The sequence below is a fragment of the Ictidomys tridecemlineatus genome, chromosome 16 (genome assembly GCF_052094955.1).
Source record: "Ictidomys tridecemlineatus isolate mIctTri1 chromosome 16, mIctTri1.hap1, whole genome shotgun sequence".
In the NCBI taxonomy this organism is placed as follows: Eukaryota; Metazoa; Chordata; class Mammalia; order Rodentia; family Sciuridae; genus Ictidomys; species Ictidomys tridecemlineatus.
In genome coordinates this window covers 51478203-51503906 of record NC_135492.1, presented here as the reverse complement: position 1 = coordinate 51503906, position 25704 = coordinate 51478203, and the positions used below count along the sequence as shown (strand labels likewise).

The 25704-nt window shown below is 47.9% G+C and overlaps 1 protein-coding gene across 4 annotated transcripts in view; it reads right to left on the bottom strand.

Moving 5' to 3' along the window:
• The window catches only part of Shq1 (SHQ1, H/ACA ribonucleoprotein assembly factor), a 68665-nt gene that overhangs the window by 14569 nt on the left and 28392 nt on the right, over nucleotides 1-25704 (bottom strand). For all 4 annotated transcript variants that reach the window (XM_005333882.5, XM_005333881.5, XM_040289949.2 and 1 more), the window contains 4 exons: nucleotides 25415-25569; nucleotides 24654-24707; nucleotides 23024-23147; nucleotides 8598-8718 (listed from right to left, as the gene is read on the bottom strand). In XM_005333882.5, the coding sequence (XP_005333939.2) occupies nucleotides 8598-8718; nucleotides 23024-23147; nucleotides 24654-24707; nucleotides 25415-25569 (454 nt within the window). The remainder of the gene's footprint in view (nucleotides 1-8597; nucleotides 8719-23023; nucleotides 23148-24653; nucleotides 24708-25414; nucleotides 25570-25704) is intronic.

Below are 25704 nucleotides of genomic sequence, written 5' to 3'. Positions count from 1 at the left end.
CAGGTACATGAGCATCACGAGAAGGCTCTTTCCTGTCACCTGTCTGGATACTCGACATCTGTGTAGGAAGTGCATGTCCCCATGACTGGCATGTCACAGGGCATGCACTGAAGGTCCTCCCAGACAGGTCTGCCCTGTGGAAAGAGGGGGTGAACTGCTTACTGCCACTGGACCTTCTAACTGAGCTGAAAAGAAGCTTCTCAGGAAGAGCCAGGCTTCGGAGCAGGTGCTGGGCACGAGGTGGAGGAACTCTGACCTCTAGGACACCCAGAGTCCTGATTTCTCTGGGCCCTTCTTCCTTGCATCAGTAATTAACAATGAAATCAGAAAATCAGCCCTTATGGGTCAAACCTCTATCATACCCTACCCTACATGACTGTCCATTTCAAGTTCAATTCTTTTTTTTCCCACAAAATGATAGCTTTTGTTCTTTAATCTTTTAAATTAACTTAAAAAGGAAAAAACATAAGAATCCCCAAAGCAAAGATGAGGGAAGCCAGGCGTGTGTGCCCAAAGCCCGGCCTTCAGCAGCCAGGCCACCCTTTCTATCCCAGGCCACGGGAACTTCCACCAGAGAGCAGCGCAGGAACTGGGTCCCTGGCCACAGAGTCTCACGCTCCGGCAGCTGAGACTGTCTTCAACTTGAAGCAACTGTCAGAGACGCTGGGAGTCCCGGAAGCCAACCCTAATGTCCTAGGAGAGGCCACCCCACCCCTTGTCCTCTTTCTGGCTTTGAGAAAAACATAGATGCTTCTCTTTGGAGATGGATGGTTGGTCCACGAAGCAGTGGCCTTGAAGCTTCTCCCGATCAAGTATTTCATCACTAAAAAATGTAAGGTACCTACCTCCTAAAGAAGCTTTTTGTCTTATATAAACACCAGTGAAGCTTAATTTCATTCCTAAAAATAAACTTAAACAGAAGGTGTATAGCTGGCGTGGAGGGCACACCTGTGATCCCCGTGACTGGACAGACTGAGGCAGGAGGGTCGCTAGTTCAAGGCCGGCTCAGCCACTTGGTGAGACCCTGCCTCAAAATAAAAGACAGAGACGGTAGGAATGTAGCTGAGTGGCAGGGCACCCCAAAATGACTGTCACATGTGCCTCCTGTGGTTAAGTGCACCTCCTCAGAAAACGATGATAGAGAGTCTGGAAGACAAAAGTGGACCTCGACATCACAGGTCAGGATATTAGGAAACTCTCCAGGCACAGGAGGTAAAGCACGTCAGTTCGTGAAAGAACTAACTACCATTTTAACCTCAATAAAAAGCACACAGCTCCTACAAAAAGACACGGGAATACATAAGGGCTAATATTTTCTTTAAACCATCTAAAAGGTCACATTAAACAAAAACATCTGCACATGGACCAGAAATTTGCTGATATTAAAATTCAATCTGTCAAACTCTTCTAACACTCAAAATTTATATTTCTGAAATTATTTCTTGGAGAGCTGCTTAAATTGAAATCAATAAAATAATAATCAATGATAAAAATCATCTAAAACAAGGCTCCTATAAGTCACTAAGATCTGGAAACGCGCCTCACGGAGGTTCCTTTCCAACTCTGGTGGCGCACGATGTGCTCCAGAGCTCCATTTATTATTTTCCCAGCTTCTATTTATTCAAGAAAGTAGTCAGAGCAGGAAATGGGACAAGTCAAATGATCACAATCAATCTCGTCACCTTCACAACACACTGTGACTGTAATTAATCCTCTGTTTGTTTAGGGGACTTCACACCCTTACATCAGGGCAGCAGCTCCCTGCTGGCTTCAGTTGAGATAATGATGCTATAACAAGGGTTGGGTTTCAATCATAATAGGCAGAAGAAAACCAAATTGTACTTGAGGTTGTCAAGTTTTTTAAAACAGCTTCCTTGTGACTCCATTTAAAGGCCTCTTGACAAAGCCCCCCCTACACAGGGCCCTTTCTAAGTGCGATAACCACATCCAGGCCACATTCATCAACGTAAGCCTCTTCTCCAAGTAAGACCTAGGAGAAGCCCAGCAGGAGGAGGTTCTGGTTATAAAACCTGACTGAGTCAATCACCGCCCACACCCCTTGATCCTGTGGGCCTCTTCCCCTGAGCTTCGAGGTGCAGGAACCTGCGAGCAGGAGGAGGAGGAGGCAGGGAAAGTGCCCTTGCTCACTCTGCAAACATGGCTCCAGCCAGCCCAGACCCAGGGCCCAAGAAGCCAGAGCCATGCACCAGGGGCTGGACAGGCAGCCCAGAGGCAGACACAGAGGGGCCCGGTCCCGCAGGACCCCAGGGGTGAGGGCCTGGCGCTCCATACCCACCTACTTGAAATCGGTGATCATTTTATAAGAACTCCCATGTAGATCCTCTCCCCAACCTCCTCCATCTTAAACTATTAACACAAAAATGTAAATGCTCAGATTATTTTTGTAAGTCATCTCTGCTTTATCAATAAACCAAAATCATAATGCCCACAAGATCCATATAATTAAGAATGAAAAATGAATTCTGTTTGTAAATTCCTAAAAAGTGTCAAATACGTCAGATCTATTTTTTCAAGGCCTGGATTCATGACGACGTGATTGTCTCCGGGTTAAACTCCCTGGCAACGGGACACCTGGAGTCCTACGTTACCCCCCAAGGGTGTCTCAGCTGTTAGACGAGAACACCACCAAGAAGCTGGCGTGACTGACGGGAGCCCTAGATCCTACCAAACATGGCCGACCCAGCTGGAAAAAGGACAGCAGGTCAAAACTAGAGGGGCCTAAATCAACCTTGGTTAATAATCACGTTTCAATACAAGTCCATTTTCCAAGGGAATCTGGAGGGGGCATCTGGGAACTCTCTGTGCCCTCTCTGTAATTTTTATGTAACTCTAAAGCTACTCTGAAAAAAAGTTTATCCGAAAAAGCCCAAGTAGGATAAAATTATAAATGAAAAAAATGAAACAAAGAAAAAACAACCATAAAAACCCCAACAAAACTTTAACATTCAGACATATAATTCTCTTGTTAGTTTTCTCAATGCACTTAGTTACAGGGAACATTCGAGTGTTTACCTAGGGTTATTTTAGTCTTAGGTCTGCAGGAACATTTGTAATCCTCTGATTTATTGGCACATTCCTTGTAAGAGAGGTCTAATGAAGAGCAACAGTCCCCAGCGGCACCGCTGAACCGCTGGTGATAAGGTAAGGAACCCCTGAGTAAATCCTTTGCACACGGAACCGCGCCGAGCAGAGGCAAGCGACTGGCGTGTGCTAATCTTGTCTTGTGGAGATAAAACCCACTTCCATCCAGGATGAATTTGTGGGTTTAATTAAAAGTAAACAGTAAAACTAAAGAGCAACTTGACATGCCAGAATAGGCACCTTACCAGGAATGATTTCAATTCAAGGGAGGTTTAACTTGCTTGAAATTGTGCACAATTGTTTCTTGAAATTTCTACATGCTGATAATTAGCTGCTAATGTAACACTTAATGCTTCACTATTTGTCAGAGGAGTAACTTGCTACTCAAAAGCAAGCCACTCAGGTGGCTGAGGAGCACCTGCATGCCTGAGCACAAGATCCCGCCAAATGCCTTGGGTACTGCAGGGAGGGTAGGTACCACCGATCCTCCCAGTGCCGACTCAGGTGACGGGAACTGCAGCAGTGTCCTCATGAGGTGGCACTGTTCTCTGAGGAAGAGTGCAACTTATTATTGTAAAAAGTGTGTCCTGGAGCTGTAGGACTGCTTTAGGGGGTACCCTTGCACCCACTGTAAACCAGGCAGCTGGACAGGAGAAGGCACTAACCCACATGGGCCAATCACTGTCTACCTCCCCTGGGGCTCTAGCTCATCTCTAATGAAAGTAAGACCACCTTGTAACTGTGAGTGGCTGCTCTCTTCCACGTGTAGGAAGAAAGAATGGCAGAGACTGCAGAAGAGGGCACATGAGACCTGTGCGGAGCAGGCCGCACTCCAGCAAGACATCAGCTCCTGAGGCCCTGCTCTGCTCCAGCACACAGGCACCAAGGGAAGCGTCAGCCTTCCAATAAGGCCCACTGGTACCAAGTCCAGAGGAGATTCCTATGTGACCTGCTGACTTAAGAATTCTGCACCCTCCGAAGCACACATACTGGAAAAGACAGCGATTCTACATGAAGCCCCGAGGGCTTCTCTTCTGCTGTACAGGGATACTCTGAGGACAACACACGCCACAATACAGCTGTGTGACACACAGGGTTTCCACATCTTCCCACTCGCCAGGGACTATTCCCAGACCAGAACCCCACCGCCTGTTCCTGTGGGCAACAGCACCCGGCCAGCAGGGCGTCTGCATGGTCTGCTGTGATTCGGACCACCTGCCGGGTGCTCCAGTGTCTGCACTCCCCTGCAGCTGTGTCAGGACAGCCTGATGTCCTGCTGAATCCTGCAGTCCCGCGAGATGGGTCTCCCATGCTCAGAGCATCCCCTACACCGACATCGGTGCCTGCCACAGCAAGGCTCACAGGTGTGGAGAACACACACCACTCTGCTTGCACACCCAGCACTGTGTAGGACCTCTGCAGACACATCAGGAACCAGCAGGAGCCCAGAGAAAGAGGTGTAAGCATCTGTGTGGTTCTGAGGGGCATCCGACCCACAGAGCTCAGGCAGAGGAAGCAACCCAGGCGGAGAGAGCATGCCAAGAGTTTCCCTTAAAACTGAGGAAACATTTCCCTCTACAGACTTCACTCCAGTGCCTGAAGGGTCATGAAGTGAGACTTCATTTAGGGGGAAAGACGTCAAAAAGCCATGGAGAGGGGCTGGGGCCGGGGCTCAGCGGTGGCACACTTGCCTGGCACATGTGAGGCACTGGGTTCGATTCTCAGCACCGCATATCAATAAATACAATAAAAGTCTATCTAACTAAAAAAAAAAAGCGATGGAGAATTAAGTGCCTCAAGAGTATTAGAGTGAAGTACAAAGTGCACAGGAAAGAGACTCGCATTTCATACACTCTCCCCCTCCCCCACAACGGCTGACCTCTAAAGGGTGCCTCACTACATGGGGTGGGGGTCGAGCTCACAGGCGGGGCACCTGCCTGGATGCACACACCATGGGGTCAGTCCCCAGCACCACATAAACAATAACATGAAACTCGATCAGAGAGAAACAAGGATCTAACACTTTGGTGACAAAAGCTCAGATTTATACTGAAGAAAGCAGGCATTTCAGATTTCAGTGTTATGAAAAGAAAACCAAACTTTCCTATGTAGAAAGACAAAATAAAAATATACCATGAGTTATGACTATGTTTTAATCCCTAAGCTACCTTAATGCCAACTTATCTTTAATAGGCGTATGTTCCTTTTACAATGAATTTTAAAAAACATATGTAATGGCTGTACATTGTAAGGGGAACTTACTTGAATACTCTCATAATTAAAAAACAGGTCATGAAATGATACATGTGATATTCCTCTCAGTTGTTTAAGAATGCACTGGCAGTAACTGGAGGAAATGTCACAACACTAGTACCGGTTGCATTAGATGAAATGACAAGTCACTTACAGAGGTCGCATGGCTAAAGGGGAGTAGAGCTGAACGTGTCGCATTTCACTTCCTCATCCCGGCTGACTTAGAGGGTATAAACTGCTAAACCTTCACTAGGTCAGAACGATCACTGCTGTTCCCAGCCGCAGCCCCCCTGAGAGAAGCAGAGGAAGGCCAGGCACAGCGGCCACACAGGTAATCCGGCTGCTTAAGAGGCTCAGGCCAGAGGACTGCATGTCTGAGGTCAGCCTGGGCAGCTCAGCGAGACCCTGATGGAAGTGAAAGAGAAGGCCTGCCTAGGAGACGTGGCTCAGGGGCCGAGCGGGGCCTGCCTAGCATGGCATCCCCAAACAAAAGAGGGAAGAAGAAATTTGATATTGAATGTGGTCGAAAATCTCAATAAAAATAAATGAGAGCTGGTTCACATTTTTGAAAGTGCTACACATTTAAAAAAATGCTCTTTGAATTGGTTCTAAAAGGTACTATTCAATTCAACTAAAATTTACTGTGCTCCCAAGGAACTGTGAGGGACTAAGACGGGTGCCCTCTTGCTTGGCCTTAAAGCTCCAGAAGGAGAAAGAACCAGGGGCGGGCAGGAGCTGTGCCCGGGGGTCTCTCCACCCGGGGAAGACAATGCGTCATGGACTCCTTTTCCTGCAGGACAAGACCCCTGCAGGGAGGGCTGCTTTCTTTGGCTTCTCTTCCATACCCCCTGAATGAACCCAACGGGCTGTGCAGGAGGTCTGTCTGGAAAATGTCCAGAACCAACCGTGACAGCACGGCAGGCCTGCTCACAAGCCCTGACCTCAAGCAGGTCACCGCCTCAGCTGCCACCCAGGGAACGCCGTAGGGAGCCGCTCACAGGACGCTCCAGGAGGGCACTTAGCGAAGGGTGGTGGGAAGCAAAATATCTGGCAGAATCTGTAATTGAGAAGCATCAGGAGAGTTCCTTCCCAGGCTCACACAGGACAGCCACCCAGACTGCAGCAGAGCCCACAGGGCTGTCCTCCCACTGTACCACGCCAGCCCACCACAGAAGGCCCGCAACACCCGCATTCCAAAGAGTGTTTGCCAAAATAAAGGTCTGAGGGTAGAAACAGAATGCTGTGCTCTTTGTGCCAGTCAGGATTTCATACTTGTCTGGTATTCAAATAAAATTTTATACAGTTTTCATGATTATAATCAAAACCACCAAATATACAGACTAAGGAAAATTCACAACTATTTTACACACAGAAAAATACAAGGCCAGGTTTCATGGGTGCACTACCTGAAGCAGCAGCAAACCAGGAGGCAGGAGGTGGGGGAGCAGAGACACACCCCCCCCACCTCGGAGCCCAGCCAGCAGGCTCACAGCAAAGCGCAACCACCAGAGCTTCAGACTCAAGGATGAAATTAGAAAATTTAGTAAAAATTAGATAAACAGAAATATTTTACTTCAAAGGAAGAAAAAACAGCTGGATCATCATTGAATTTGACATGCAAAGTAAAAACAACACAGTCTATTTAGAGACACACTCTGTCCAAAGTGGTGAAGTGGAAGAAACACTTTTACAAAGTGGTGTGAAGAGCTCCTGCTGGTCTCCCCCCTCCGCCTCTCCCTAATACATTATCCATTTTCAAAAAAAAAAAAATCACCATTGATAGACTAAATACTAGAACCTGTAAGAATTTCACTTCATTCCCTGCAACTTAAAATCAAGAGAAAAAACAATTTTAAGAGAGATAATTCTGACAATCCCCACACTGACCCGAGGTGCTGTCTCCTGCACTTTAATGAAATGTGATTGTCACTGTAGTTAATAAGGAATGTCACAAATAGAGAAACGCACTCTCTCTGAAATGGGATCCTGGTACAAACTTGATACCAATTAGTTTGTAAAATACCTACCCTTAAAAAGAACTACCCGCCCCCCACAGATAGACTATTTCAACTTCATTTTATTATGAAAATGAGAGAAGCAACAGGAAATGGCAGCAGCAGGTGTCTGATGTGGTCCATCAGCAGGAGGGTCCACAAGAGGCCATCATAACCTCAGTGGTTGAAGATTTGACCTTCCCTCTGGTGAAACCTAGACTTCCCGCCGCCTGCTCAGGTGTGAGGATCCCTTCGCAGCACTTTTCACACAACAGGCACAGTGCCCAGGTTTTCCATCTTTCACTCTGTGATATGATCACTTACCAACAGTCAAAGCAGACATTAAAAACCAAACCAGCCTCAGCAACAGCAAGGTGCTAAGCAACTCAGTGAGACCTGTCTCTAAATAAAGTACAAAATAGGGCTGGGGATGGGGCTCGGTGGTCGAGTGCCCCTGAGTTCAATCCCTGGTACCAAAAAACCAGAACCATACTAAAGTATTCATTGACCAATCACAGTAATAATAAAAACTCATGACTGAAGTCGTGCCATCGATTTCTATGGCACGCAGGAACCGTTCCAATCAAGAGCTCAGCTAACAGCCTCTTGGTGTGAAAAAGATACTTGGCCATGTCTGAGAATGCCCCCCTAGTGAATTTCACTGCATTTTAAATTTAATTTTATTTACCACGCTCCCTCAATTGAAGAAACGGTGAATACTTTTTAAAAATGCTGTGGGCTCAGACTCTTGGATGTTCAGGCCATCAGGAGCCCTGCTCTTAGGCTCTGAATATTTTTTGTACTTTGAAATGTGGACTCTGAAAACCAGCGGGAGTCGGGTGGTCAGCTGGTGATGCGTTTCCCACTGGGATCAGATCTGACTGGTGTGCATCCCCGCTGTCTACACACGCCAGTGAGTGGGCACAGCACACATATGCTCACACCCACTGTTTACACCAGGGACGGAGGTCGGGCACTGTCAGGAGCTGTCCTGTTGGGCAGCCAGGAGCGTAGCACGAAGCCAGGGCTCCACAGCTCCTTTTAACCCCCACCTTCCAGGTCACGCCAGGGCCAGCTTCTTCTGATAAAACCGACTCCTGGGCATCGGCACTGCCTCCTGTCCCAGCACACGCACCAAGGTCCCCGCTGATCAGCCACTTCTGAAGTGCTCGGCAGCTACCTGCGACTCTCCCTCGTTCCAACTTACTCTCAATGAGAGCATCTAAAGGTCCAGTGGACAGAACTCACTTGGCTTTCTGAATCCACACACAGTAGTCTGAGATGTAGAGGTCGTTCAGAATGTAAGCAGGGTCATTTTCCTGAAATATTTTGTGAATATCCAGTAGACACTTGAGAACTGCACTTTTACCTGAAGGCAATTGAAGAAAGAAAAAAGAGGAAAATCAAATCATCCTAAAGAAAAAACACCTGATATTTTTAACCGAGAAATTCAGACACCAAGAAATAATATATCTAAAGCAGCTTAGAGTTTTAATCATTTCTTAAGAACATTTTTTTCTAAGCAATATTTTTAATATTCCTTTAGTATATGAAAAAATACCAGTCATATTAGGTCCAAACCCTTCCTTTCCTTAAGGATTGTGAACACTCTCTATTGTTACAGTTGATTAATCATAGCTATCATAAAATATCATAAAAATTAAATGTCAATTAAACAAAAGGAGAGTTTTCCATACTAAATGGCTATTTAACAGCATCATATTTATTTGTTTGTTTATTTGTTTATTTATTTATTTTTGGTATCAGGGGTTGAACTAGGGGTGCTCAACCACTAAGGCACATCCTAGCCCTTTAAAAAAATTTTTTTAGATGCTTAGGGCCTCACTAAACTGCTCAGGCTGGCTTTTTTTTTTTTATTTTAATATATGAGAGTGGAATGCATTACAGTTCTTATTACACATATAGAGCACAATTTTTCATATTTCTGGTTGTATACAAAGTATACTCACACCAATTCATGTCTTCATATCTGTACTTTGGATAGTAATGATCATCACATTCCACCATCATTAATAACCCCCGTCCCCTCCCTTCACCTCCCACCCCTCTGCCCTATCTAGAGTCTGTCTATTCCTCCCATGCCCCCCACTCCCTACCCCACCATGAGTCAGCCTCCTTATATCAGAGAAAACATTCGGCAGCATTTGGTTTTTTGGGATTGGCTCTGAGGCTGGCTTTGAACTGTGATCCTCCTGCCTCAACCTCTTGAGCCGCTGGGATTATAAGCGTTTGCTCTGGCCAGAGCATCATATATTTTTTTTTAAAGATGGACAGAATATCTCTATTTATTTACTTATTTTTATGTGGTGCTGAGGATCGAACGCAGGGCCTCTTGTGAGGCAAGTGCTCTACCGCTGAGCTATAACCCCAGCCCCGCATCATACTGTTAACTGGATAGTATTTTTCAACCCAAGCTTTCAAAATAACAGAGAATTAAATTCAGCTTTCAAACTTCTTTACTCTTATGGCAACATTTTTCATCAAGGAATTACCTAGAACTATTAAAAGTTTTCACCTTAAAAAATTGAAGAAAACTTAGATTGAAACTAAAACATCATAGCACTAGTTCAGAAATGAGCTGAAAAACATCACATGAAAAAGAGCCATCAATTATTAAAGTCTTGTTCACCCTAATTACTTCCTCCTGGTTGTTAAATGAGCCTTATTTTAATCCAAGCAACGGGTACAAAGGGAGCCTCTTACAACCCCACAGTTCCCTGGGTGTTCCAAACTCTATGGCGTCCCCTGAAATTTATTAACCACGGGGCAAATCACTATCCCTGGGGGAAGAGCCACTTCCTCTGTCTGCAGAACAGGTCCCCAGGTCCCCCCAGCTCTGAAGCGTGAACATGCCTGTGCGGATTTCAGGGAGCCCTCGCCTTGTGTCCGCTGCATTTCCATCTGACTTTTAGATTTCACAAGAACCACGAGGGAGATGACGACACAGCACTTTAGTATAATCCACACTAGCAAGCCAGCTTGGAAGAGCTGCCACTCTGCTGAAGAAGCGCTGACCAGGGCCGAGGGAAGCCTAGCGGCCCAGGCCCTGCCATCAAGCGCCATGAGAGGGATGCGGTCACAGGCCACCCAGCCACACCCTCCAGGCGCTTCCCCATTGGCCCTGGTGATCTTCCTGGACATGCCCTCCCCCGCCCTGAGCCCCTGTCCCATTCAGACACACAGCGGGCGGCTCAGAGAGGATCCCAGCACAGCAGGTGTGTACACTGCTTTCCCTCTGGCCAGCTTCCTCCCTCTCTCCTTTTGGGAGGAGAGGTACAGGGCGAAGCTTAGCTTCATGATAATCTCCTCCCTTGACCCTGTCCCTTGACCGCAAATGGGGGGGGGACACAGCTGGCAGAGCGTGGGGAGAGGCCTCAGCTTGGGCGTGGGCACTGAGGACAGACCCTACCTCAGGGAGAGTTTCGTGGAGAGCAGTGTGGTGCTAACGTTACTCATTCATAGGACCCTCGGCCCAGGGAATTACAGACCTGCACTCAGCAGATTCACTCCTGCTAAGAGCCTCGAACAAGTTCAACTGTCCCACCTAAGACTGAAGTACTAACAGTGAAAAGAAACGTCAAGATACAGGGAAATATCAAATAACAAAAAACAAGAAATAAACTAGATGCGATAGCGCACGCTTGTAATCCCAGCAACTTGGGAGGCTGAGGCAGGAGGATCCCAAGTTAAGGCTAGCCTCAGCAACTTAACAAGGCCTTGTCTCAAAATAAAAAATAAAAACAGGCTGGGGATGGGGCCTAGTGGTAGAGCACCTCTGGGTTCAATCCCCAGCACAGCAAAAAAAAAAAAAGGAAGAAAATATTTTTAAAATGTTTTTTAAAGTAAAAAAATTGCATTGTATGCGCATGTTCTAACCCCTATTTCTTCAATAATGAAAAACAGACATTAGAAATCACATTCACGTACCCAGACGATAGGGATCAATAGCACCTGCCTCACGGTCACTGGCTCGAGAGCGGGGCACCACCCCTCCCTCCCGTGAGGGGAGGGCAGCCAGCCATCCTTCAACGTCCCCTCTTATTTGCGCAATCATCCTCAAGAAAGAGTTTGGAAAACTCAGGACATGCTCCACTACGAAGCCGACCCTGAAACACTGAGGGTAATCGTTACAAACTTTGACCTGCATTTAAAATCACTTCATTTATGTATGTGTGTGTGTATTTTCGAGAGGGGTTGGTCCAGAACTCCTGGGCTCCTGCACCCCTCCTGCCTCTGCCTCCTGAGCAGCTGGTGAACCGTGCTCTCAGCATCTTGGTGACAGACACAGTAAGAGATAACCAGGCGACTGGCAGCTGACAACCTGGAGCACGACTCTAAACCACCCGCCCTGCACCTGCCTTGCTCTGTGGTCTGACTCCATCTCCACGGGGGCCTGCGGCTTCATGGCCAGGGTGGGCCAGGGTGCGCCAAGGTTGTGGGGGTGGGGAGAGGAGGGTGGGGGGAGGGGGTTCTGTCCTCTGCACTGACTGCCCCAGCAGGTCCCCAGGCCTTCTCCACTCATCCAGCAGCTATTGGCCAAGGAAGAGCTAGCCCTCTTCTGGGCTGTCCCCGGACCAGTGCCAGAAGCCTTCGGGGACCCCCCCCCCCAGTCCTTGGATCCCATGGGGCTTTATCTAGTGACGAGCTTGTCACACGACCTGGGAGCATAAGAAACTGCTAAGGCCCAAATCTAAGACAGTTATTTCTGCTCAAAGGCACTGCAGGAAAGTGACATTTTCAGGCAGGTCACTGCCTGGTCCAAGGCAGAAAAAAAGGAGGTACTTGCGGAGACAGCATGGCAGGTCCTCTCACTGCAGGTCCCCAGGCCCAGCCAGCTGGCCTCCAGCTCCCAGGAGTGGGGCAGGAGTGGCTCCCTCGGACTCCCTTAGGAGGGCACTTAACACTAGCACCCTGGTGTTGTAAGTGACAAGAGGCACAGACGCTGACTTCAGGGAAAGGACTGTCTAACAGTAACACATGGAAACGTAATGACGACACAAGGAGACACTGCGTCCCTAAAAGCCAGGGGCGGTTCACGGGGGTGCACACAGCCTCTGGCTCTGCTGTCACAGGAAGGTGAGGTCAATGCAGTGGGCTTTGCTGCCCGGGCAGACGCGGCACCGCAGGGTCACACGCCTCAACATGAAGACGAGCCGCAGCTGCGGTCAACGGCCATCCTTTGGCTACCCAAAGCCCTCTCAGCAGACCAGGCTTGGCAGTCACCTCCCGACAGACGGGCTCCTGGTTGGAGGCACTTAAGAAACGCCTCCCATCCCCCAAGATGATTAGGGCACTGGAGGTTTCAGCTGACTGAAAGCCAGCTCAGGAGGGGGCGGGCCCACCACCAGCTCCACATCTCTGCAACTGCTGGCACCCACGGCAGCCGGCGCCAGGCCCAGAGACGGCGTTCCGCCCTGGCAGCTCGGAACTGCACGAGAGGAGAGGCCGAGGAGGCCGAGGAAAGGCAGGGGGTTATTCTAAAGACCTCAAGGAAAACACAGCGTGGTCCTTATTTATAAATCACCTCAAAATGAAGGCCGACCTCCCGTCATCTTCACACACGTAACTTGGACACCTTGCTGGACTCCTGGGTTCTGATGAGAACTTATGACCAAAACGGATCCCAAGGACTATTTAACATTAATTTTCATAAGCAAGAAACATTGTGTCAAATTAATTAAAATTAAGAGAATCAAAGCAGGGTAGCCCACTTTAGCATCAGACTGCATTAGGTCAGAGAGTAAAATCAAGTCCCCAATGAGTAACACAGACATACATGATAAAGTCAGCATTAAAAAAAGAAGCTTCTCAGGGCTGGGGGTGTGGCCCAGTACCCAAAAAAGGAAAGGGAAAAAAAGCTTCTCCATCTGTGTAATTTTTAAATTCTCAAATTTCTCAGATGCTGTTCAAGTTTTTACATTTCTGAGTTGTAAGAAGAAACACATACTTCAAGCAATGAGATACTATTTTAAGGACTAGTTGAGTCTTATAGCAACTGAAAAGTACTCCCGTGTTATTAAGATTGTATTTATTATTCCTATATTCACAGACAAAATTAACATGAAGCAAACAGCCTGTGTAGATGCTCCCTTTGCTTAGAATCAACAAACCTCAACCAATCCCAAGCTACCACCCAGGTGTCAATCGGCCACTCCTTCTGGGAACAGAGTTCCAGTTCTCCCAGGCTGGCGTGGGGTCCCTGTGACAGCAGGCAGTAGCGACCCAGCGTCCTGCAGAGGGCACTTCACCTCTGTTATGTCATCAGGCCTGGGAGGTAGGTACTTTCTTCCTTGTCTCATCAGAGGACGATGAGTGTGGAGACTTTGAAGGAGCTGGCCCAGATCACAGCCAGGACTGGAAACCAGGAGCGTGTAACCTGCAGCCGCTGTGCCATACACACAGGGTCAGCGTCCACCACCTTCTGAGCTGAAGGGACATGACAGTTCATCCTTCCTCCCTGGTCCAGAACGTTGTCCTGCAATTGTGTGATCCTGTTCAATAAAGTGTGGGCCAATCTACCCCAGAGGACATGCCTCACTCCCAATGTACCTGGCCAAACTGCTGGTCATGTCCCTTGTGCTCTGAGGACTGGCTATCGGTTACTGCATTGTGACACAGGCAGAGCAGAATCCATGACTCCTTCCCTTATGATATTTACCCCCGAAAGAACGTGGCTGTCCGACTTTCTCACATCTCTGCATCATCAAAGTTCAAATAAGAAATGTAATACTCAGGAGGCTAAGACAGGAGGATGACGAGTTCAAAGCAGCCTCTGAAAAAGTGAGGCCCTAAGCAACTCAGCAAGACCCTGTCTCTAAATAAAATTTAAAAATGGGCTGGGATGTGGCTCAGCGGTCAAGTGTCTGAGTTCAATCCCTGGTACCCACCGCACCCCCACCAAAAAAAGAAACGGAACCCAAGGCTGCTTTTTGCCTTTTCTGCAGTAGCAGTCCCTGTAGGATCCGCTGGTCTGGAAGGACAGCCCTGACACCAACTCCACCTGGGAAAGCAGTGCTTGTGCCAGGCGTAGTGGCCCACGCCTGTGACCCCAGCTTCTCAGGGGCTGCAACAGGAGGACTGCGGGTTCAAAGCTAACCTCAGCAACTTAGCGAGGCTAAGTGAGACCCTGTCTCCAGATGAAACATAAAATAGGATGGGGATGGGGCTCAGTGGTTAAATGCCCCTTGGTTCAATCCTCAGCACCAAGAAAAAGAAAAAGAAGAAAGTTACTAATGGCAGCATGTCTAATTTAGGAGGGAGGCATCCAAGGTCAAGGCGGAACATGCAAAAAAATCCCCATTCGCACAGTACGTAAAAAGGTAGGAAGGCTCAGAAGTTGACAATCTAAGACGGTCTTTAAAATCCAGCTGTGCAGCCGGAGCCTGCAGGCGCCTGTCTGGACTTAATCTGAGTCTGTTCCCACAGGGCAAACGGAGAGACAGTTGTTCAGAACTCACTGGGACTTAAAATGAGACAGTGAGCACGCAGGTGTTCACGAGGACAGAGGTCTCGTGGGACCCAGGATCCTGGCACTGCCGTCCTGCCTCCAGCCTGCTGCCTGCTGGGCTATGTCCTTCCTCCTCCAGGCCACACTGCCTGTCCCCGGCTACCTCAGGTCCTGACAGGAGTGTCTGCTCCCTTCAACGTGCCACCAGCCTCACCTCCATGCTAAGTGCCGCTGCGAGATGGACTGGGCTCCATGGGTCCATCAACAGGTGACACACGCTGGCGGACCTCCCCTAACGCCCCATCTCCTTGGCGAGCGCCTGGGGACATAGGGCCATCTTTCCCACCTCTCTTCTCTCAGCTAGGCCCCCAGACAGATGGGCAGAGGTGCTGCGTCCTGGACACAGACAGAACCGGTTACGTCTCTCTACCTAGTGCCTCCTGTGGCAGTACCACTCCCCCACTTTCCCAAACACCGGGAAGGTGCCAGGTGCCACTGGCACCTCACTCAGCAGCCTGTGCCGTCAGCTTCCTCTTGACACCCCCTGCACACAGCACCTCCTGGAGCAGAGCGAGGAGTGGTCCCGAGCTCCACAGCCCACCCTCTCCACCCTCCTGGGCTTTCCCACGGCTTTCCTGCATGAGCTACCTGAGATGCGGGAAGGTACCCCGTCGTCCCCTGACCTCACCCCGGGTCCTGCCCAGGGCTGAGACATGGGCGCACGCTGGGCCTGGAGGAGCAGAGCCCTAGTGCAGCCCTTGTGCGGCTGGAAACCGGCAGGTCCACAAGGGTGTGAGAGCAGAGGCTCCAGAGCAGACGCAGAGCAGGCCGCCCACCCCTGACGCAGGCTCAGTTGGTTAGGGCTCTTACTGGCCGTTTCCAGCCTGTTCCTTTATCAGACGTCCACACCAACGACCACTACTTCTGCTTCTTTAACCACACCCCACCCCCAAGGGAAAAAAAAAAAATCAAACTGAACTGGCTCCACAGGCCCAGTTGGGCCGCGCCTCCCCAGTTCAGCTGGGCTCCTCACTCCTATGCCCAGGCGGCCATGCAGGCTCCTGAGCATGCGCCTCCTAACTGTGAGCAACAGGGTCAGCCATGGCTCACGATGGGGTGGACAGAGGAAACTGCTGCACTGACCTGCGCATCCACTTGAGACGGGCGGCGGCCACTCTGTGAAGAGCTGGAAGGGGTGGACTTTAGCTTTGAAGGCCAGGTAGTACTTGTTGGAACCCTGCTGTGAAACCACAAAGCAGCCACAGACAGTAGGCACGTGAACGAGCATGACTGTGTTCCAATAAAGCTTTATTCATGGGCGCTAATATACGAACCACACATAACTTCATGGGTTACAAAACTCTCTTTTCCTTTTAACCACTGAATTCTTAGTCCAAGGGCCACAGAGGTGGATTTGGACTAGTCGGGGCAAGTACAGTGCTTTCTTAAGGGCCTGTCTTGCTTTGTGTCTTATAATAGTGTTTTGTGTCTTATCTTTCGTCCTTTCATTCCTGTTCCACAACAGACTCCATGAGCCGAGACCAAGACATGCACACCCTTATGAACTCTTCACTGATTCTATTATAATGCCTCGCAGAGAACAGACCCGTTCATGTCTGCTGAATAAATACATGCCTGTTACTTGCCACATTTTCAGTATTAATTTCTTAAAGAAACTCCAGATTGTATATTAATTCTTACATGTTCTCCAGATAACACATAAAATATTACTCAAGTCCCAATATTAATACACAACAGAACTTTGATCCACTAATGTCAAATAAATAAAAGATTTCTTTCTTTATTCCTCCAAATTTGTCTTAAACACATACAATTTCATGGCTTTACCTTTTTACTTTAAAAAATAGGCAGAAAATTATTTCCTAAAAAGAAAGATCTCAAAACTGACTTTAACCCAGGAGCAGTGAAGCATGCCTGTCATCCCAGCAACTCAGGAGGCTGAGGCATGAGGATCACAAATTAAAGGCCAGCCTCTGCAATTTAGTGAGACCCTGTTTCAAAATAAAAAAATAAAAAGGGCTGGGGATATAGCTCAGTAGTAAAGTACCCCTGGATTGAATCACCATTACCAAAAGATCAAATTAAAACAACAACAACAACAACAAAAAACCCCACCTGACTTAAAAAACTAACCTCCTAAAATTCCTGCACTGCTCAGCTCACAAACTGCAGAAATAAAACCTACCCTAAATAGTACAGAAGTAGAATGCAAACTTTATAAAAGCATAAGAAATCAGCTTATTTTGTGCCATCGCCACCCCTGAAGGTAATACTATTTAACTGAAATTTTCAAAGAATACTAACATTAAAAATATTCTAAGAAATTTTTTTGTAGTCGAATAACGTTAATCATTTGTGGAAATTAAAAGGTAATTTATTATATATAAACCATGCAGAAAATGCTGCAGCCTATAGTGCATTTGTGCAACAAAAAAGAATTACATGTATATAAATGTAGCCCCAAACCTGCCAGGAGAGCACCCTGGACATCTGTGGCTGAGGACGTCCCCAGCTGGCAGGCCTCCTGGAGGTCTGGGGGTGACTAGGACCTGGCTCTCCCCTCTCGTTCACAGGCAACAGCCTCCTGTGCTGGGACAAGGGCAAACCCACCCCCACTGAGGGTATGTGGCTTCAAGGGGGGAAAACGTGCCCCTGAAGACATTCGGAACACAGGCCTGCACCCTAAGGAAGGGACAAGACTGAAAGGAACCTGCTCTGCCCGAGGACAGAACCCCGAGACCCGGTGGCAGTCCCGTCCCACCACCTGCAGCAGCTCCTCCCCGGGGCTGTCTGCGTGTCACGGTCGGCTACACTGGGAAAAGCCCGGCTTCACTGCGTGACTTCAATCTCACCCATTTTGAATTTACTGAAATGCCACGACTGTTCCAGCCTTAGAAAAGTAACTGCTATAGGGGATTCATTAGGAAACAAAAAGCTCAAACCAACTTAGAACAGGAGGAAGGAACAGGAACGAGGACCCTCTCCTGCCAGGGCGCTGGGAGTTCAGTGATAACATTAAAGCAACAGTCATAATTATAAACGACTAGGGACTACCAACGAGTGTAGAGGATGCAGGGCAAAGGCTCAGATCGGAAGGCATACGGCTTTCCATCATCTGGTTCCAAAAGATAAATTTTGTTGAAAAACACCGCGCTGCTCTGGGCTTCCTCACGCTCTTCATGACAATGACCACACTGCCCTGCATCTTCCGTGAACCAGCACCATGCTTCCCCAACCCCAATTCCAATCCCTTACCCTGCAGAACACTCCCTGCCCCCTGGAGAAACCCACCTCCCCCTCTGTGAGCCACTTAGTCATCCTTTCTTTACGACACCCCCCTGGTCTGTGAGGTATTGGCTAGTGACTGCCATCTCAAGTGTCCCTGCTAGTGCTCAGGCTCCGTGTGTCCAACACCATCCACCTGGTCAATTCCTTGCAACTACTCTAACTTCCTGGGCACCCTGCACAGAACGGCTGCTGAGTAGGGGATCATCCCACACACCGTGGGGTGAGCCAGTTAACAGATGAGCTCGTCAGCCAGGCAACACGCACTCCAGAGGAAGTCAGATAAAGCACAGGGACCCCTTGTAGGTGGCTACGTGTCCCAATGCTTTAAGCCCGTCAGGTTCCCTGGCCTACCCTTTCACTCCCCATACTTCTCCTCTGAGTTTCTTACTACAAGTAAAAAAAGAAATTATTCTTTAAACCTGCAGCATGATTCTGTGCCCCCCCCCCAATTAGAACTACTGCTGGACCCAGTTCAGTACGGCAAGCCAGTGGGGGCCTGCTGGGTGAACCGTGGACAGCGCCATAGGTGCGTCTAAAAAGTCGAAAGGCGTAACAATTCCCCAGAACGTCCCCAGCCAGGAATGCATGAAAATTAAATAAAGATGAATATCAATATCGGACAGTCTTAGACTTCTGCCTTGCTAGTCTAGTTGTATGTCATCCCCTCTACAGTTCCATTTTCTTGAGTGTTTGCTAAGCTGACCGGAATCAACAGAGTGTGAACATTAAACAGAACGCCCTCATCAGCATCTGGAGCTCCTGCACGGAACTTACCAGACCTCAATTTCCTGCCCATCGTTCTTCGTAAAGAAGATCAACAGCTAGCCCTGTGCTTGGTGCCCTGACCCCTCCTTTCTTTCACACTGGTCAAGTTCTAGCTGTGGAAGGGTTAGGAAGCAGTCACTGCTGAGCAGCTGGCTATTACTGAGCTCGGGATCGGCTGACCGGAGGGCTACTGAAGTCAAGCCAGACGCCTAGGGTGGCTTCCCTACCTGAGCTGCTAGTGGCCAGACTCCAAGTGTCTGCGGAAGTCAGGTTCCCACCAGCCTGGACAACAGAGAGACAGACAGAAAACTACAGGTTTTTATTACCCCAACGTTCTCATACCACTGCCCAAACGCACATTTCGTTTTCCACACAACAAGGATAAATTTAAGTTTGAAACATAAAGGGGTGAAGAACCCAGACTTGCAGGAAACAAAACAAAGCAACGTTATTTATAAAGGAAACTCTCGACATGTACAAAACAGGCCAGTATCGTGAATACCAAGCCCTCAGTGCCGGCCAGCAATGATCACCTGTGACCAATGTGCTTCAGCCGCACCCACCACTTCCCACCATCCACCAGGAACTGCGGAGGCCAACCTCAGACTCGATGTAGTTTCGTTTATAACAATTTCCATGGAGATGCGGCCCAGACTTGGGTTGGAGCTGGGTCAAACCCAGGCTGCGCCATCCACAGCACAGACGGTGGCCCTGGGCTACAGACGTGGCTTCCCGGACACTCTTTTCTCCCTGCCCCTCAGGGTCACGGTGCACGGGAAACGTGATGAGGAGGCAGCAAGGAGCGACCCAGCGGTGGCACACAGAAAGAAGCCCGCCCCAGGCTGTCACTGCTTGCTGAGCCAGCTTGTTAGGGGGCACTTTCCCGTTCGTTTGCCCTGAAGTCACTAAAGACAAGACGGGTACCAAACACGTATTTGAAAGAGGCTTGGGGAAGGGGCAACCCCGTGCCCTGGAAGCTGTAACTGTCAGGGACGAGGACTGCTACAGCAGCAAAGAGTAGCCAGGTGGCTCCGGGAGGGGCTGCTCTGGGAGTCAGGGGTCCTTCTGTGACAGGAGCAGCAGTGGGGCCACCTCCTCCCTGTGGCTTCCCAGCAGCCGGACGCAGGCGGTGGAAGCCAGGGGGGCTTTTTAAGTAAGTTCAAGGTGAGCATTCAGAGTCCTGAAGTTAGACTCCGCTTGCACCTAGAAGGGATGCGAAGACTTGTTTGCTATCTAAAGCGACAGAGAAGAGTCACCGGGCGTGTATTATAGGAGACCCGGTGTCACAACTCTTCCACCCACGGGGGCAGGACGGCAGAGGCTCCCAGGGGAATGGGAGGAAGACCAAGCCTGAAGAGCTCCCCCTCCTCACCCTCGGCCGCCTCACAGAAGCAGGTGAGGACCCCTTCGTAAACCCGGGGCAGCCAAACGCCCAGGAAGGTCTTAGCAGAGTGAAGTCGGCGTGATCCGCCGTGAGCCAGAGGAAGCCGGTTCTGGGCCATGAGGCACACACAAACACGCAGTGACCTGCACATGTGACCTGTGGCCAAGCGTGAAGCTGAGGCTCGTCCCTCTGAGGTCGAGCAGGACTTCTGAAGTCACCAGAGAGCTCTTCCCATCCCTTCTCCTGTTATTCCCAGGTGACCCACGCAGCTCCAGGTGCTTCCCCACGATTCCACCTGTCCCTTCCCAGAGGCATGGAGCGAGGAGGAGGTCGTGAAGGATGCTGGGAGACGGGGACAGAAGGAGAAAGGGGGGGGGCTGAAGATGAAGGGGGAGTTGTGGGCCACAAGCTGACAGCTGGAGGGAGTGCAGCGCTGTGGGCAAGGTCTAGTGTAAGCACTAAGTAGTACTTAGGGGGCAAAGCCAGATTTCCTGCCCCAAAGAATCAGGATCAACATTGGGAAATTTCAAGGGATAAGCACCGCCTTTTGGGAGAGGGAGGGAGGGTGGGCAGGTGCACAGAGCCCTAACAGACCAGAGGTGTAGGAAAGGGTCCACACAACGGCGTGAGTCAGGTGGGGCAGACTGCGACTGCAGCCCCTCGGTTACAGTGAAGGTTCTGCAGATGCCGAAGCCTTGTGGGGGTTTGGGAAGCTCACCCGAGATGGACATCTCTTGGGGGGCGAGTTATCCACGTTCTCGTCCCCACTGTGGAAGCACCACGCTGGCGTGTGTGAAGAAGCGGAATGCTGGGGCTGCGCTGCAAACCACCTGCAGGCACCAATGCATTCCAGGGTGACACTAAATGCCACAGCAGAGCCACCTTCACTTACTTATGAGTGTCCGTGCAAACGAGTCTAGAGTGACAACTCGGTGTCCCTGTGCTGCCACAAGATCACAACCATCACCAGGATCCTAGCATCCTCGTCACACAATGTGAACTAGAGACAGGCCAGTCCTGTGTCTGGCACCAACCAACCACAGCCCAGATGAGCCACAGCACCCCGCGCCTGTCTACAGGGCCTCTGATGCAGTCCCAGGAGCGAGGCCCACGCATGTTATTTCAAGTTTCCTGCTGCTATCACAATACTGCCAATAAAACTACTGCTTATCAGAGAGACAATGACGAAAAGATAAGTCTCAATTTCAATTCTGATCTACTAAAACTGTTTGATTAGAGTATAAGTCAAGGCAATCAAGTTTATTTTTCAGTTATGCAATCAAAGAACTGATTACTTCTCAAATAAAAAAAAAAAACAGAACTGGATTATTTCCCAGAATAAAAAGAAACAAGTAACAGTTTCTATGTAGGAGAGCAAGCGAGTGAGCATGAGTGTGGGTGCAGCCACACACAGGTCTCGCTGGCTCTGCTCCGGAAGCCGTGACGTAACAGGATAATCACATACTGCTTAAATCTAGGAGTTCTTGTGGTTTAAATCTATGAATCATGCCCAGATAATCTAGCATGACTTACAAAACAATTAATTGTGATGTGCGGCTCAAGCCCTACAATCATTCTTTATAGTAGATTGATTTTCAAGGTGATTTTAGAAATACAAGAACTATCTTGGACAAAAGGCAAGAAGAAATAATATATATATAAAAAAGAGGCAGATTTTCCTCCCACTGGTAAAGAAGATTGATTTCTCAATGATATTAGCTCTTTTATCCTATAATCAACAATCTTTTGAAATAGTCTAATCTAACTAGATGACTCAAAAGGCTTCTTTCATTTAACTATGATTCATTTTTACAATTATTATCTACTTTAAGAGGATCTTCTTCAGACACGCCTTTCTCCCCCAGGGCAAGACAACTCCAGGTCACACAGAGGACAGAGAACCTCACAAGAGAATCATAACCACTGGCGACCAGAGTCTGCCCACTGAGCCAAGCCAGCACCTGGATCCCCAAGCAGGGACTCCCTTCTTGCCCTCTATCCTCAAGTCTGAGAACGAGGCTCCCAGAAACACTTGTGTCTAAGAGCAGAAGAAGGACAAGAATCCGCAGGGGGACATTTGAGAAGGACTATGACGCCCTACGGTGACTTCTGCATGGACATTCTGCTGATCACACACACACAGATGCCACCCCCCAAAGTCATTATCTTGGCAACTAGACCCTTAACGTGCTTTGGAATTTGTTTCGGAGCCTGGAAGTTCGCATATTCTTGGAGCTAGTGAGTATCTGTCTTCTCAGGCTGAATTTAGCAGCAAAGTTGTCCCAGTAGCTGTACTTTTCTCTGGAAGTCCCTCTTGACCTCCCAAGTCTAGGTGATAAGTGCTCCCAAATGGTCCCTGCACTTGCCCAACGAGCTCTTCTCACTGCCTGGAGCCACTCGCGAATCATCTGACACAGCGCCAGCTCTCACTGGGCAGGTAGTTATTGTCAGGCCCACAGTCCACCACAGGCCTCTGAGGAATACTGAACCTATTACCCACCGCAGGGCGAGCTGGTTTGCAACACGGCATGCTCTTTCCTACCCTCTACTCTTGGAGAAGAACACTAGGCCTCCGGGTGAGTGTGTGTCTACGCAGAGGGACAACTACTTTATACCCCTGGGGAAGGCGTCACTCTATTTTAACTATTATCACTTACATACAGGCAAAAGCAAAAAACATGATTAAGTCTTCACACCCTAAAAACTCACGACTCTCCCACTCCCAAATTTGCAAGCCCAGTATCTTACCTAGCTGCAAGATCTTTATTACATCTCTGTAGGCCTTTGTCACCAGCTTGAAATGGCGATAAAGTGGGTAGCACAAAACTCTCCTTCCAAAAGACACCAGGATTTCATGAATATCGTTCCAAGTCTGTGAAATGCCATTTTAATCAGCAGTCATTTCCATAAAGTATTACCAACAAAAGCATGCAATGAAACAGGAAGCCATTCTCAATCAAACACTGTGAACCTGGTCATCATGAAGTAAAGTACAAGAGAAACAGAGAGCCAGGAAATGAGATTCTTTTTGAACAGTTCACAATATTTTACTGCAGTCTTTGGAATCTCTCATGCTATATCAACATATCACAAATGCTCCTTAAAAATCACTTATGTAGCAGGAAAGTTTTAAAGAGTCTCCAGAATTACAAATAAAAATCTAAAACATGTGGCGCTAACAAAATGCAGGTGCACATGAAGGATATTTTTAACTGGTATGCGCTACGTCCTTTGTCTTGTTCTAAGGTGGCAAAGATCCAGGATGAGGAGCACTAGAGTGAAGCATGGCCACAGTCTCTGCCCTCCTGTGTGTCTTTGTTTCTCCTTGGGGCATGAGTGGCACCTGTGATTCACCTCAGTCATCTGCTTTCACTGATAAAGAAGCCCGGACTGGTGATTTCTGAAAAAATGTTTTATCTTAAAAGGTAACAAACTGATACCATTAGCAACTCAAAACCCACTGAAAACTCCAGATACAGGCGCTAGAGTGTTGAGGCCCCAAGTTCAATCCCCAGAATCCTTGTGAAAAAACAAAAACTGAAGGAAATTTTCTATAAAATTGTTTTAAAATTGGTTTGGGTAAGTATAAAAAAGGAAATCACGTGTAAAACTTGAAAAATAAAATTAAGACTAAGGGAGTGAGATAATCTCTACGTATCTTAACTCTCACAGCCATGAAAGCTTTGATCAAATATGCTAAGTATTTAACAAAGAACATTATCTAAAAGGAATTCTGAACTTTAAAAAACTCTAGCAATAACCTAAACACTTATGCATTTAACATAGCTGTTAATACACGGGAATTAAAATTATCTCAATTCAGAATTATCTCAGAATAAAAACTTCTAAATAAACTCACAAATGTGTGGATTTTCATGCAGATTTTAATTCCCTCATGAGGAAATGACTAGTCACCGACTTTCAAAATACCCGATGGCAGAACTATTACACAGCCCAGCCCCCCTCCTGCGTGTTGACGGTGGCCACGGAGGAGATCTTTCTAACTATCTCCCTTGGAGGCTGCGGGTCCACAGCCAAACAAAGCTTCCGTGCTCATCAGGGTCTCTGACGAAATGCCTTAGAGTCCTGTCTCCTCAGGGAACAAAGTGACACCACACACAGTCTTGACTTGGCATCCCAAAGTATGAGGGTCTTACCTGATGTCACTGTGACCAACTGTCTAAACTGATACTTTGCTTTTTTTTAAAGCTTCTACTTTTAATTACTGAATGCACATATCGGCTCCATGACCACGAAAGATGAAAAACAGAGCTTCCGTGCTGAGACAGAGTAGCTTGAATTACCCAGAGTGAAGTAAGACAACTGCAAAATAACGTTATGAACAACAAAAGTCTAAAACCTGCAGCCAGAACCATACCTCAAACCAGCACAGCGTGGCACTCAGTTTCCTGAGATTCCAAGAGGACTCCACCTTTGTTTTGGAGAAAAGAGTAACATCTGTTTTAGAAGCAAAGTCATTTGAAAATAAAACAAATCTCTCTACTCAAACTTGTACCTGAGTAGAACTGACAAATACAAGAACTGAGAAGCGTGTATGAATGTTCAAAATGACTGCTTTACTAATACAGAGGCTATTAGACGTTTCTACTTAGTTTGCTTAAAATCTTATAAAATAAAAATTTCTTACTAATAAGAATACCAAAACACAAAAGCAAATAAGCCGGGGCTTTAAAAGCTAAAGGTAAAAAATGCTTGTTCCATTTCTGTCCCTCTCAGCTAAGCCCCTTAGTGCCACCTGTGTCAACTTCCTAGTGATCAAGAAATGGCCCTTCCAGAGAATACCTGTGAGGTTAAGGGTGTCTAGAAAAGTTCTCCAAGGTGTCAGGTGTCACAATTTCAAACAAGTAAACAGAAGAAAAAAAAAAAGGTAAATTTTATCAAATATAACCGAACGCTCTCACTCACCAAGATTCAATAATCTGAAGTACTTTCTGGTCAAAGAAAACATTTTATCCAACCATAGTGTCTTTATAAAAGATGAGTGAAAACAAATTATTTTCAGATGCTCGGGCACCTAAGTGACCCTCAGGATAGGTCGGACCCTCGCCAACAGAGCTCAGGCGCCCATGTGTGTCCCCAGTGTAGCAGGTGCAGGGGCGTGCGCCCACATACACTTACATTCCTCTCGCCCTCGGTGACACAGGTCTCGTAGCAATACGCCAGAAGAATGTCAATTAAACCGTAGCACACCTGCCGGCGAGCTCTCTTGTCCAGCAGGAAAGATTTATTGACAAACTTCCGTAGCTGATATTTCTCTTCTTCAGAAAAAGACACTAGAAGAGAAAACATGTAAGAATCATAGTCTCATTCAGTTTTATAAAATCCTCAATGTGGAAGATTTGCCAAAATTAGAACATTGAATATAGAAACTGGAATAAGAGTTCTTTCTACTTAAGTCTACACAGCTA